Below are 15,510 nucleotides of genomic sequence, written 5' to 3'. Positions count from 1 at the left end.
ACTGTGACCTGGAGGCGGTTCTCAAACCAGACCTGCTCACGATCTGCTGTCACTTCAGCTTAAAGCTCAACATGCATAACCTGGTGGTGGTTTGCTTTTCATCAGTGGTTCTTTTCACCTGTGTAAAGACTGCTTTTCCACCACCATGTGACAGGTGAGATGAGTGCCTGAAGTCTTTTTTTCCTAAAATTGTTCATATAAAAGAGTCTATATTAAGGCTGCTTCCTGTTCTTGAACCTCTTGATTGAGAGACACTTCTGCTTTAATTATGTCTGCAAAACGGAGCAGTTAATCAAAAACATGTCGCTTGGCACCGCGGACAATCGTAAACCTTTAAGCCTTTTCATTTGTTTGCCACCAATAATAATCCATCTGTTCAGTATGAAATGACTTGTATTCTAAAATACTGGACTACATCCTTTTTGCCCAATGACTCATGATTTTCTGTCCTTGTGTAGAATTTGATTCATACTGTGTTTGGATTTTCTGTCTTTGAGCTGTTTTGCTCTTGATTAACAATGTTCGTGCGAAACATCAACTTCCTGCTGCTGAATCCTCTTCTTCCTCTTGTTTAAAAAAAAACAAAAAATAATGTTAGTTAAAAATGTGTCTGCTCCGCTGCCTCCTCCACACAGAAAACAGACATTTTATTTCTAATATTCGTGTTTTATCTCCTTCAGCATGTAGTAGTTGTGGGCAGACCTTTGCCCTCGCCTGCTTGTTTAGTGACAGTGATAGGGGGTTTTATTGCTTCAACTCATAACAAGATGCTGGTCTACTGTACTAATACACATGTGGCCTTTATCACATCGGTTTAATAATTGACAACTATAAATTAATTTCAGTGAAATATACTGCACTGGGCCCATCTTACATCAGGTACAGGAAGCCAAACTGTTTGATGATGACAAGTACTTTGTTGACATGAAGCTGAAGGAAACTCCTGGTAAGTTAACACCAGTAAATCATCGTTTTTTTCACCAGTCCAGTATGTGGCTGCTTTTTTCCCCTTCTTTATCCTTTTACCTGCAGATGCTGTTTTGTCCGATTTTCGCAACCTTTCACGCGGATCACCAAACATGATCGTCCCGCCTGGCAAACTGCAGGAGTTCCTCAGGGCACACTTTGAGGAACCAGGGACGGAGTTCGAGTCCTGGACGCCACCAGACTGGCATGACAAGTGAGATCCACTCATCTGAACACCTGGACTCGGATAGGACTGTGACTTTTTAATTGGTTGATGTGAGCTGATTTTTATTTCTAGGCCAAAGTTCCTGGGAGGAATAGCAGATCCAGAACTACGGAATTGGGCTGAAAAAATACATAATCTGTGGAAGTCTCTCGGCAGAAAGGTGATAATAATAAAGCAAATGAGCAAACGGTTGATTAATCACCCAACTGTTCGGTAATGTTATAATCATAAGTAATTTTTTAAAACAAAAATGCTAAAAATTCCCTGGTTTTAGTTTCTGTAATGTAATTTTTTGCCTGGTGTCTTTGTCTTCAGTGATTGAATATCTTTGGATTTTGTTCTGTTTGGACAAAAGCAATTAGAATATAACAAACTGTGCTTTAGGAAATCGTGATGCACATTATTCACTGTGCTGATATCTTGTTGACCAATTCATTGTAAAGGTAATGCAGATGTATCTTTGATGAAAATATTAGTTGCAGCCCCGATAATGATGTTCCTGTTGCAGTATGTATTTCCAAACACCACGTCCGTGTATACTGAGTCCAAAGATGTGAAGTTAAAGATGGTTTCTCCTCCAGATCCATGCTGGTGTTAAAGATCACCCAGAGCTCTACTCACAGATATACGCCCCGCATCCTGTCGTCGTGCCAGGAGGGCGCTTCAGGGAGCTCTACTATTGGTGAGTGAACGTTGAAGCCCGTCTCTCAGCTGTCTGAAGTTAGAGTCGAGCGAGGTCAGAGCGAGGCGAGATCAGTCAGACCCAGCCAGGGGTGTCGGTTGAGAGCCCGCCGAGGTGCCTCGTGCAGACAGTGACGTGAGCCGCTCTGTGCCCAACAGGGACTCCTACTGGGTCATCAACGGGCTCCTGCTGTCAGAGATGACAGACACAGCCTATGGGATGATTCAAAACTTCCTCTACCTTGTCAACAGGTGAGCCTCAAAGCACCTTTCATCTTCCATAGCACTTAAAGTCCAGCTTGCTGCAGGTGGTTCAGCAGGCTCATTTCGAATTTAGCAATCTCAGTCATGCACTTTGGATATGGAGATCTCGGGGAGGATTTCAAGATTTGCAGAATAAAAATGTCTCTCTCACTCCTACAGATATGGCTTCGTTCCAAATGGTGGGCGGATTTACTATGAAAGGCGCAGTCAGCCTCCATTCCTCACTCTGATGGTGGAGAGCTATTATCAAGCAACCAAGGATGAAGAGTTCCTCAGGTGATATTTAGGCCTGAGCTGATGTCCTGCCAGACACATTATCATTCTTTATCTGCCTCGTGTCTTTTCCAGAACAGAAAAAAAAGGCATTTAACATCAAAGCCTCAGTGCTTGTGTCTCTCTGTGCCTCTGGTGTTTCGGTTTTCCTGACATGCTTAATTAGAATGTGACACCCCAATGTTGGTGAGGATACTAAGGCCTGTGTGAAAAGTAGTCTGAATTAAGATAATGCTCTCTCTACAAACTTGCACGGTTTAGAGAAGCTTTACCAGCTCTGGAGCAGGAGTACCTCTTTTGGATGCAGAACCGTTCCGTGGCTGTGAAAGTAAACGGGGCAGAGCATGTACTGAACCGGTATCATGTGCAGGCGGGCTTGCCCAGGTACGTCTAATAAAAACACATTTAAGATATGTTGGTATTCTAGCAGGTGCGTTCATCTAAGCTAACCATGTCTTTCTAGGCCTGAATCCTACACAGATGATCTGGAATTAGCTGAAGGACTCGCTGATGGTAATGACTTAGTGTTGAGCAGGAGAAATATTTCCCCACTGTGGTCATTTTATTCCATGAGAGAGAGAAACTGAATGTGTTGTAGATTATGATGGATTCAAAGATCATCTGTGCAAAACAGTTTCCTTCTGAAAATACCTCAGCACCATGCTTTGATGAATATTTAATGTTAAACACATTCATTCTTTCACATCGCTGCTGAATTTGAGTGCAACTTTTAAGAAAAGATGCTTGAAGGAAAAAATTCTGCCTCCACCAAAATGTTTGCTCTCATTTCTGAATAAGAATAGATATTTTTTTTTATCAAATAGTCAAGGTTATTGACTATTAAAGTTATTTCTGCCTCCTCAGAAGGAATATTTGATTTTTTTTTTTGTTTGAACTGCAAAACTGAAACAAGCATGTTATTCAAAGGCTGCATATTTCAATTTTTCCTCATCCTGTTAGCCATCAAGGCGTGCATGAAGAAATGCCAAATTTTAGATACTGATTTGTTGTGGCTCAGCAAGCGAATTCATGTTTTATTTTCTTGCCCTCAGACACTAAGGAGCAGCTGTGGATGGATTTGAAAGCGGGAGCAGAGTCTGGTTGGGACTTCTCATCCCGCTGGTATATAGATGGTGACGGCCACAACAACGGCACCCTCAGAGAGACCCGGACCAGTCAGATCCTGCCGACCGACCTCAACGCTCTGCTGTGCCTCAACGAGAAGACGCTCGCTGCGTTTCACAGGATACTGGGTGAGTACATGAGCAGCCATTGACCTTGGAGCTCACTTTGGTCTGCACGCTTTTAGCTCCTAACTGGTGTTACATAACCGTGACGAGCTGTTTCCTGACAGGTGATGGTGACTCAGCTGCACTGTATGACCAGGCTGCAGCCTGCAGACTGGAGGCGATGGAGTCTGTGCTGTGGGATGCTGAGAAGGGAGCCTGGTTTGACTACAACCTGGTGACGCACACCAAACACGTTGAGTTTTACCCCTCCAACCTGGCACCTGTTTGGGCACAGTGCTATTCTCGGCCTGAGATGGGAGAGAAGGCAGTGCAGTATCTGAAGGTTGGTGGGCATTCGAGGCTTCACTGCGGTCTCAATTCACAAATGAATGTGGAAGAATACATCGTTTTGTCTATTTAAAGGGTTAGAGCTGTGCAGGTGCTGTAGGTTTGTTTTATTCGAACATGCTTTGCGATCTCTGCCTCCGTGCCGGCACAGTGGGGATGTATAGAAATTTACTGAGATTATCCAAGCTTTTAAAAAAACACGCAGCTTGTCTTTACAGGCCCACTGCCAACAGGAACTATTTTTTAAGAGTAAAGTAGTTCCAATGAAAAAGCCAAAACAGCCAAATTACTAATTACCCTATCCAGAATCTATCAGAGACAGATGCTTAAAACCTGGACTGTCTGGCTTGATACCATTAGGGGTAAGTGAGACAAAGCATTCATCGACCACCTTATTAGAATAACCCGTACACTTATTTTTTTACTGACACAATAGTTAAAGGTGGTGTTGTATTGGGCTACATTAATATTGAGAGGTGTTTACAACCTTCTGTCACCATCACCAACTGTGGCCAAACAGATAAGTGAATTAACTGAAAATGATAGGTGTCATGAAAGATGCATTGAAGTGACCACTGTGTGTATGAACTGTATTTATGCCATTTGTGTGAAAGAAGTCTTAAACCTGTATTTATCCTGAGAAGGTTGAATGAGCATGCATGATTTTTTTTTTTTGACAAACGTCAACACCGCTGCACACATCTGCCCACATGACAAGTCTGAATCTGTCGGCCACTGCAGCCCCACTCTAACAGTTTAGGCTTGAAAGTCAAACTGAAATTGCAAACATATGTGCTCTGTAGGACGCTTGTCCTGTGTTGTCCCTTGAGAAAAAAATCTGAAACCAAAAAGGAAGAAATTTGCGTATTGAACAAACCACCGAACCTTTTGCTGCGGCTCAGCTGCGGCACATTAAACAGCAGGGAAACATGGCTGCACATGTCGCTTTTGGTCCAGTCAGATGCTGTGTGGTCTTTACTGAACACGCTGTCTTCACACGAGTGTCTTTACTTTGTCTCTGCTACGGTGCAACACCGACACGTCCCTCAGTCGGCTGAAAAGTTCCCAATTTTTCTCCAAGCACCTTTTTTCTTCCGTTTAATAATAAAGTTTCTACAAAACATTTAAAAAACACGCTGACATTATTTTTGACTACAAAAAGTGAGAACTGAATGTGATTTCAGACATTTTGCTGAAGTGCCTCTTGACAGCTGTCGAGGGAGGAGAAGTAATTCCTCATCTTATTTCTCCGTCTGAATCCCACCTAGCAGGATGTTACAGCGGCTTCATGAACTGTGCTCATTTGCTCCAGCAGATGGCGGACACATACTACGCTGCTTTCGTCCATGCATGCTCTTATGGTTGCTTTTGCTGTACAGGAGAGTGGTGCTCTCGACTTCCCCAATGGAGTCCCAACGTCGCTGAGAGAGACCGGGCAGCAGTGGGACTATCCTAACGCATGGCCTCCTTTACAGCACATGCTCATCCACGGTAGGGACGATACGGTGATCTGCCAGTTTGGCCGTCAGTTGTTCAACACGTTTGCATAACAAGGGCTGAAAATGCTCAATGGTAGAAGGGTAGCGGTTTTAATGATTGCTCTCTGATCATGTTTGTGTGATTAGGACCATCTGCTGGACTGAGGGACCCAGTTTTAGGCGTGATTATGAGCAATCACGCCTAAAAGGGCCATGACTTCATCAAATATACTTAAAGCTCAGAGCTGTTCAGTTTCAAATCCAATCTTTTGGAATACAAAATGTCACTTATCTAATGTCACTTGCACTGAAATCTTCTTGTGTTTCCAGGTTTATCCAAACTCCCTTCAGAGGGTGCTAAACAACTAGCATTTGATCTGGCCCAACGCTGGATCAAGACCAACTTTCTGGCACACATGAAGTATGACGCCATGTTTGAGAAGGTGACTCCTCCAAGCTTTCAGTATGTCAGAGGCTGTGCTGTGCAGTGATAAGGCAGCTGGCTGAGAATGTGAATTTTCTTCCTCCTGACAGTATGATGTGAACGGAGATGGCAAACCTGGCGGTGGGGGAGAATATGAAGTTCAGGTATGCCCCTTTCATGCGCTGATGGTAAAAGCTAATGTGCTTATAGTCACACAAGTCTTTCTAATTTCATGCAGAACGCTGTCAGTTCTTTCTGCCTCACTTCTGCTTCTTAGCTTGAGCACATTTGCATGCTCATCTGCACATTTACTCTCACCACGTCTTTCTCCTGATCCACCTTCTTTTTTTGTGTCATTTTCTACCCTGTTGGGTCTTTTTGTCATCGACTTTTCGCTTTCTATCAACACAAATTCATTATTTTTTTAATTAAAGAGCCAAATAAAAATTAAATCATCCTCGTTGCTCTGCTGTGTTGCCGTCTCTGCAGCTGGGTTTCGGTTGGACCAATGGCGTGGTCCTGCAGCTCCTGGACCAGTACGGGGCGACTCTCACCTCGGGAAGCAGACGTCTGTCTTCTGTTCTCCTCCTGCCTTGGGTCATCTCAGCCACTCTCATGCTCCAGTGAATCAGAGGTGACAAAAGAGCCTGACTGGAGGTTGAATTTTATTATTTCCTGGTTTCACTGCACTGACTCCCTCCCCACCCCACTGACAGCCTTCAAGCAAACACAAAGTGACATTAAAAATTAGTCTTAATTGTGCATATTCTAACAGGGTTTGATATTTTTCTGTATGATCAGTTTCACTTATTTGCAGAAGGATGATTTGATGTATCATAGCTAAGAATTCCCTCTATGAATAGTTTAGTATTTAGCCTCAGATATCAGAAGATCCAGATCGTGCAGGCACTTCTGGACTCTCTCCAGTAATGCAGGCTGTTAGTGTTTGCTGCTGCTTGGCTCTCAATATTAACTTGTCCCAAATATTGAACTGACATTCCAGACAGTCATTCACCTAATTCAATTATAAACTTTATTGCGGAACTGTAGCTTAACTCCCCGCGAGGCCTTCTATTTGCATGCAAACTGAAGTTGAAATGTAAACGAGCTCATGTGAGAAATAAAATGTCAAGTGAATGCATTAATGGTGTTTAAAACACGGCAGTCTGGCTCCTCAAGACAGTTTTATTCAATTTCTACATGCAAGCCCAGGAATTTTAGATAACGGTCCTGGTATGATATCACATGTTTAATATAGTGATGAATTCCTGCACACTGTCTGCACGAAATGTATTTAAAATGCATGCATGCATGCGTTTTGGTTATATAAGACATGGCCAGTATGTGACCAAAATGTTGCATTTTCATTTCATGAATTCATCTTCCTACACACCTCTACCAAGTGTACACTAGACAATATTCAACATAGAATTTCTCTTCACTTAAAATTACCTTTATTCTTTTTTTTGAAGAGACGTAGTATAGACATAGTGTGTATGGTGGCCGTTTCACAGCATTACCACCAATAGTGACTCATACATGCTGTTTTCTGTGGCTGCTTTAAGTCACCCCTTGTTCTGTCATTCGAAAGCTTATAATGCAAAGCAAGATGTACATGCACATTTGAATGCAGGATGAGAATGCCACTAATAATGAAAATGTACAGAGGGGTATGGATTGAATGGATGTTGCAGAAAAAAATGTGGTCCCCGAAAGGCCACCATAGATATTCAGTTTTACCGTTTTGACAGTACTTTGACATTATGGGTTTCTGTGTTTAGATCACTGATGATCTTATTTTACTCCTGTTTGAACTGAAAACTTCATGAAGACACATTTGATCTCTCACAAATGCAGCAATTTAAAATGAAACAAAGACAAGTTGACTTTTCTTTTTGTTCTGCCATTTCTCCTTGTTCTAAGCAAGTCATTCCGTCTGTGCCGTTCTCTGCTTACATCTGTGGTGAAATGCAGGTCAAGCATGAAATTAAGTCCATACAAATATTCAAATGGCTGTCAAAAAAGCAATAAGAAATTTGCTTCTTAAAGGAGAAACTGCATCCCTCTTGGCTGTGAAGATATGAGGCCCAGGCAGGGATTTTACTGCATCTCAGTCTCTCCTTAGCATGAGTGCACACAACAGATTGACTGTGCAACTTAAATGGGCAAAAGACCAATAGGTGCAGCGGTCCGTGCGAACCCACAGATCACACTCTAGTAATGTGCTATTGTGAGTCTCCATCTACAAGTCATATTGCTGGCTTTTTATTTATCACCACGTATAGCTGTGACACCCGTACAGTAGCAGCCGCGTGTATTATGCTGTGTTTAGAGAGGTTTAAGCAGCAGGCAGCAGTCATTATGTTTTCAGCCCTCGCTGACAGCAGTAACTCAAGTAGAACCTGCTCATTTTGATAACTCATACATTACCATGCTGTTTTAGCAGAACTGCGCTGCGTTCAGTTAATGAGTTTGAGCTGTAAAGTGCGGGAGAAGTGGTCCGGCAGTTAAGTGGCGATGAGGTGAAACAACAACGTGTTTGTGCGTGTACGTGCGTGTGCCTTCTAATTACACCAAGCCAAGAACGTTATTCTGAGAAGCACGTTCCGTGGGCGGTCCATGAATTGTAAAGCAGCGGTGACAAGTGCATTACATGTTGTTGTGGAAGTAAAGGTCAGGGTGTCTCGTCCTCACCAGTCATCCAGTACCTGCCACTGCATACAAACTAGGATGTAGGAACACATAAATTTAGTTTTTGTTCAGAAAGTGTGTCACGTTTTTGACCAAACCCAGAATCTCAAGTTTACAGAGAAGACGTGTTTACAGTCATGTTTGGCGCTGAGTTTCCGTCTGCCCGCCCATTCCTGTGCACGCGATATTTCAGGAACCTTCCCTTGATCGAATTTCTTCACGCTTGACACCAACGTCCACTTGGACTCAAGGATGAACAGATTACATTTTGGTGGTTAAAAGTCTCTGTGACCTCACAAAACACATTTTTGGCCATAACCCAAGAATTAATTCGCTAATCGTGACAAAATTTCACACAAATGTCTCACAGGATAAAATGAAGTGATATTTTACATCCAAAAGGTCAAAGGTCAGCTTCGCTGTGACATCATAATATTCTGCGCTTTTCCGTCCTTTATTCAACACCATCACTCAGACACAGAAGGCAGATTGTGACCATATTTCACGTTTGTGAAACGTCCACATTTTGCAATTTGTAGCCTTTTTGCAGTGACAGCCATATCTGAAGCATGTTGTCCGACACAAGCTCATTGGTTCTGCTGATATTGAGCTTCAGGTGATTGTTGTTGCACCATGTGATGAAGCGCTCTGTCAGTCCTCTGGACTCCTCTGGAAAAATGGTCTCTAAGTGAGGACAGCATGTTTCTCACAGGAATCATACACTTAATACCTTTTATTAAATTATTTTCACTTCATATATTTGAGTCTGGACAGACATGTATATAAACTGCACCTCGACTGAGTGGTGGAGGCGAAATTCGAGTTTATTCATGTGTCTTTAAAATGGTACATGTATATCTACCTCAGGATTTAGATATAATGCTCATACTACAGAGGCCAAAGCAGTCTCTGATTTCCATAATGAGATAAGATGTAGGATGATGTGTGAAATCTTATCAAACCGCTGCCAAAGTGGAAAAAAAGTGGGTGCGGAGGACAACAGAGGTGGATTCACAGCTCTCAATGTGTGTGTGGCTTTAGACAGAGGCCTGTGCTTCATTACTGTTCTCCGGCTCAGCCTTCGCTAGCCCCTGCAGCACACATCACAAAGACTGCTCATTATCCACTGAGTCCTGGCGGTGCCGCTGAGACCCGCTCGGTGCTGCAGGAACCCTGCTCTGCGCTGCCAGGATAATCCCCACCCCACCCACACACCCCTGCAGCCTGTGAAGACCCGCGATGGGCTGTCTGTCCTCTGATGGTGAATCAGAGAGCGTTGGTTCCTCGGCTACCGCTGACTCCCATTCAATCGGCTCTCATCAATAACTCATTGAGGGACCATGCTTGTCTTCCTTTGTAATGTATTTGCCTAATCATGACTGTGGCCTCCACAAAAATTGGTTTGTCTCCGGCTTAGCAGCTAAATTGTTTGGCGATTAGGCCAACTCCGTGACCTCTAAACTGGAAGGCTTGGCTAACTGAAGGTATTATACAGATAGATATGAGAGAGCTTACTCATATTGATTCTGCCCTGTCCAGAGATATCAGACTTTTTATAATCAATAGCTCTCGAGGAATCGGTCATATAGAATTTCTCCTGCTTTAGAGGAGATTTAAAAATCCAATCTGATGCAAGGAAGAGCCATCAGTGAGAGAAAATGTAATATTGTCTCAGCTGAGCTTCACCTTTGGACTCCCGAAAAAAAGAAAACGGCATCAAAAGCAGCTTGTTTGCCAGGGCTCTGTCATATTTCTCTATGATATTGTCAAGCGCAGCTGTCGGTATGTTCTGGCTTTATTATGAATGACTATATGACATTTATATGTTTTATGTTAAGGTTGTAAAGAGCTCAGTTTGGTCATAGCTGTAACTACGCAGCTAAAACAGGATTAACGTCGACATTGAAGTATTTCTCTAGTACGTATTCCTGACTATATATACAACAATTTAAGTTTGGAGAGGATTGTATAGGTGTGGTTTAATCAGATTTAAATGATCTGATTGGTGTGCAGATGTATGTTACAGCACCTCTTTCCAACTGAGCCTCGTCCAAACCAGTGAGAACAGCTCAGATACAAACAGAGTTGCTGTGTAAAATAAACAAAAGTTTTCTAACTAATAGCATGTTCTTGTAGTATCATGTCATGAGAGAATAAGTTTTCAGGACCTTTAAGGTTTGTGAAAACGGGTTATTATCTTTAAATCCCACTTTTTTAAATCCCATTAATTGAATATACCTTTAAAATAAAATGAAAATTTTTAGGGCAGAAATATAGAAATTCTGTCTCTGGAAGGTCTTGTCAAACCCTTATTGCACAGCTCCCATCATTGTGTTTCAACCATTTTCCAGACATCTCAGAAGGATGAACACACAGTTGGACTATTTGATGTCCCTCCTCCTGTCCAGAACATCCAGGACTGTTGCTCAGACGTACCACTGTGAGGCGGTAGAGCTCTTTGCTGTATTGTGTGATACGCCTGTTCTTCCCCACTCATGCCATTTCGCTCTTGTGGGCATACAATCGATACGGACACCACAAAAGCCTATCACCATTTGCAGTGCGGCACAGTGTCCTTGCATGCTGATGGAAGGCTTTTATGCACTTTAGGCACTTTGCATGCTGAAAGAAAAAGCTAATCACAGTCTCAGATTTTGTCTTCAAAGATGTTTTTTTTGTTGTTGTGTTTGAACCATAAGCCAGAGAGTCACACACAGTATTTCACTCAGATTTTTCCATTATCCAGCTGAGTGGGATGTCACTGCGATGACAGGCGCAGATCAATAGTGTGCTGCTGGTCAGGACTTGAATTGTTAGACTGAGGGCTGTACCCTCTTCACCATGAGAGGGAGATGGTTTTGTTTTATTGGAGTAATTGAGAGTGATAATGCATCTTGTACATGCCAGAGAGAGAGCGAGCTTGTGTAAGGTTTTCACTTTAACGCTTTCAGCATGCTTTCATCGAAAGATGAAAGCTGGCTGGGCTCGCTGCGTAATGGCTGGACGTAATGTGTGACAAAAGCGTCTGAGCCATTTCTGCACGCGGCGAGTCTGACTGCATGGTCGTTCCACCGTGGGACGCAAACAAGTCAGTCAAACAGCCTTGCAGGGGAGGCAGTGCCTGGTGAGAGGGATGAGCCGGAATCAGGAGGGAAGAGAAAGGAAGGGAGCGAAAGAGGGCACGCAAGGAGTCTTGTTTATTACAGCTGCACAGATGGCGCAGCAGATGAGATGGGAGGGATAGATGGATAGATAAGGAGCGGGAGTAAGACAGGGAAAGAGAGAAATGGCACGAGAGCACGTGTTTGACAGTTTACATAAGGAGCGCCGGATTGGAGAACTTCCAAGGGAAACACTTTAATATTTATTGTTCTGTGGCTGGTCGGAAACTTTCTTTCCTCCTCCAATTCGTCAGCGAGAAAAATGGCTGAGGAGCTGCCTGTGAAATATTAATTCCGTTGCAGAGATGCTGAAAGTAGGAAGGATAGAGCGGCATATGGTGGCAGATCCTGAGGGAAAGAACACCGGGACAGAACAGTCCACACACGAGAGAGGGTCGTAGTAGTGAGGACGCGAGGAGGAGGAGGAGGAGTGCAGGAAGAGGAGGAGGGAAAATAAAATACTGGGAGGAGGATTCAGTGGAGCTCATGAGTCTGCATTTGCAAGGGAGCAATATTTGAATAGCCCAGACTTTGTGCTTTGTAAGCTATTATTCCAGGCAAAGTCAATATTCATCTTCTACCAGTCACTCTACCAGTGATAAACACAGAGGTAATAAGAGGAAGATGACATTTCTCATTTGTATTAAAAAAAAAGGCAACCGACACAGAAGCCTCACAGTTCTCCTCTCTGGTTTTAAAGTTCAACGTTAAAATTCAGATCCTGCAGATTTTGGATAAGTGATATCTGTGAGAGGTTTTAGATTTATAACATGATAAACAGGACAGAAAAGTGTGAGCATTATTAAACGGCAATGTGTGATTGTGCTTTTGACATGAGTGCAGAGACATAAAGAGATACTCGTCAGTGATTAGACCCCATCAAGTTAACGACCCCCCTGGAATCTGCACACACAAAACGGAGCATATGGCCTCTGGTAGTGTACCTACTGCATGATTCCCTTACATTACAAAGAGGAATAACATACAGACATCTGGTATACAGTATTTTTAAAAATGTATAAGTTTACAGTAGACGTTCTGTCTAAACACACTGGTGTTGCACAATTAAAAAGATCATAAATACGGGAGAGTTTAGTGATAGTTTAGCTAATGTTTATAATTACATAAAAAGCTAATTCATTAATAAGTGGCTAATTATTACCACTAAGTTCATGTTTTCTGATATTCATTGAAAGTGAGTTTGTGAGCAGCTCGTCCATTTACTGAAAAAGAATTAACAAAAAAAATTGTGCATAATTCCCAAATCCCATTACACCTAAACGTGACCAGATTTAAAGCACTACTAAAACCTAACAAAGACGCCAGCCTCCCTCCCAGCTATTGCTTATTATTGTTAATTAACACAGGCAATAAAATCATTACTGAAGCTGTTGCTAATAGAATTAAAGCCATTACACCATTTATGATACATCATGACCAAGCTGGATTCAGAAGAAACCACATAAAGCAGGCCAGCAAAGAAACAATTGAGTCAGATGCAGAAAAGACATTTCAGTCCACACGAGGTTAAAGCTACGACTCTCAAATCACCACAGTGACGGGACTAATCACCATGATTTACATTATACAGGGAGGTGAGACAGGCCCACTTTCAACTCCTTGCTGCAGGTGAGGGTTGGAATAATCACATAATTAGAGCGCAATACCAATGGACACACAAAACAAGTTTTTATGCAGATGATGTGCTTTTGTGTTCACACCACATGCAGAGCTCATAACAAGAAAATAATCCATTTGATGCCTTCTGCAAAGCCTCAATCTACACTGTTAACTATCCTGAGTCCACAAACCTACTCCTTATCATGGACAGTTAGCTACAGTCCGAATACAAACAATCTTACTAGCCCATATTTGCTATTTGATACTTAAGTGTTGACATTTCTTGCAAGCTATCAGAGCCAGTTTGTATCTAAACAGAAAATGATGAGATAGTGACACAATCTAACATTTGTTGCATTTTCCAGTCATTTTAATGCAACCACCCCTCTCCTGGTTCAACCACATTAAAAAAAAAGAAACGTTAAAAATGTAATATCAATGGAATAATAAAAAACTAAGCAACAAATGAATGACTAAAGATCAACCAATAGGTACAATAGCCAAGTAACCAATTTGCAGCATTTTCCTTTTAACTGTACATGAACCGTTCATGTTGTCGTAATAATCACTTTAAAACACATGCAGCAATCAATCAAAAACGATGTCACAGAATATAAAACAGGTGCAGAGTCTTCCAGTATTAACATTCTGCTGGGTTAGTGGGTTGAGGGAACACAGGGATGACCCGGTGGTCACCGAAGACGCTCCTCCTGGTGTTGATCTTCATCTGAACGGCTGGATAAACCTGCAGCAGGACTTCATGACGAGCATGTTGAACAGCACCTGGACTTATATTCCACACTGGCTCAGGATGAACACAGGAGGTGGTGGAGGTGAGTCATGCAACTGCAGCCCAGAGGTTGAGAGTGAGAAACAGGAACACCAAGAGAAGTCAGGGCAGAGTAATTGCATAGAATTTCTATGCACAGACATGAAGAAGTATGTACAGTGTAAGAAAAATGGTCTTCCTGATTGAACATTGGCTAAATTTGATTTCCTGTCACTGATTGTATTTCAACACATCTGAGCTTGCATAGAGCAGAATTCTCTGCCTCTGTCCTTTATATGACAGGGAGAGAAATAAATCAATATGCATACCAAGACAAATCATTTCTGTTCCAATCCAGATAATCAATATGCAATCAGTGTTTGGTTCTTGTCTGCCAATTTATGAACAAATTTGGATTTCGGTGTTCAATGACAGGCCACGTCATCCTTTAACTAGCGTGCACACGTTGGAAAAACATGCACTTGAGGAGGAAACTAATTTATTCTCTCTCCAGAAAGACAAAGGATGCGCTGAGGTGATTGCTGCCACTCTTCCACATTGTTTCATGCCCTTCATTAGGAACAACATCTGAATATTTACGAAGGTCAGGTCAAGACCATCTTTGTCCACAGAGGACCTGTTGTGTCCCCCTGGAATAGAATAATGAAGAAACCAATTTCCTCTTTTGTCAGAGCTATGTGAACCATGTAATCAGCAAATCCTGCAAAACACCCTTCAGGAGGACAGAGAGGGAGATTTCATTTTAAGGAAATATTGGAGCTTCACAGCTTTTATTGCCTTTGATTGTCATCTACTCTAAATGAAAATTTGCTTGGTCCTATGACATATTATAACCCAGCATGTTATTCATTGCTGCACCTTTGTAATTTTCGCATTGGCCACAAGGAAATAGCTCTCCTTTCATCCACTTTAATATCAGAATATCAGAACTCACACAAAAGAAGCAAAAACGGTCATTTTTTTTGATCAGATGTCACTTTTACTCTTCATCTCTGGAAGACAGTGAAAAGGAGGTGCATGAAAATGAATTTTAATGATTAACAACTCACGCTCTCGGATGGATTCTTTATTAGTGTTGCAGGGCTAGAGTTTCCCTCCTGGTGTGGGCCTGGGAATAAGTGAAAACGCCCTCCCAGGTGTTGCTCCGCCAGATGGGCTCGGGATGCGATGATAATATATTCCCCGGGCGTTGGCTCTGCCTTTGAAAAACGCTGGTGCTGGGAGAAGATGGCCTTGCACTGTTTGAAAGGCAAGCCGCAGGGGGGACAGATGCTCTGATATTCCAGCAGGGCTATAGCTGCGGGGCCTCGTGGCTGTTCTGTGCCTAGCAGGGGGAAGTTCTGTCGAGTCACGCCTACG

The 15,510-nt window shown here is 42.5% G+C and overlaps 1 protein-coding gene across 1 annotated transcript; it reads left to right on the top strand.

The window, feature by feature from the left end:
* Positions 1-71: 71 nt before the first annotated feature.
* On the top strand, positions 72-7,021 carry treh (trehalase (brush-border membrane glycoprotein)). Its single transcript, XM_041941101.1, has 15 exons — positions 72-154; positions 846-946; positions 1,033-1,180; positions 1,265-1,352; positions 1,774-1,874; positions 2,033-2,125; positions 2,297-2,413; positions 2,672-2,794; positions 2,874-2,923; positions 3,463-3,663; positions 3,765-3,982; positions 5,367-5,478; positions 5,796-5,908; positions 6,000-6,053; positions 6,379-7,021. Exons 1-15 carry the CDS (start codon positions 72-74, stop codon positions 6,514-6,516), a joined length of 1,740 nt encoding a protein of 579 aa, XP_041797035.1. The 3' UTR covers positions 6,517-7,021.
* The last annotated feature ends 8,489 nt before the right edge of the window (positions 7,022-15,510 follow it).

This window comes from Chelmon rostratus, chromosome 7 (assembly GCF_017976325.1).
Source record: "Chelmon rostratus isolate fCheRos1 chromosome 7, fCheRos1.pri, whole genome shotgun sequence".
In the NCBI taxonomy this organism is placed as follows: domain Eukaryota; kingdom Metazoa; phylum Chordata; class Actinopteri; order Chaetodontiformes; family Chaetodontidae; genus Chelmon; species Chelmon rostratus.
The sequence above is the reverse complement of the archived record's forward strand: the minus strand, read 5'-3'. Positions and strand labels throughout refer to the sequence as shown.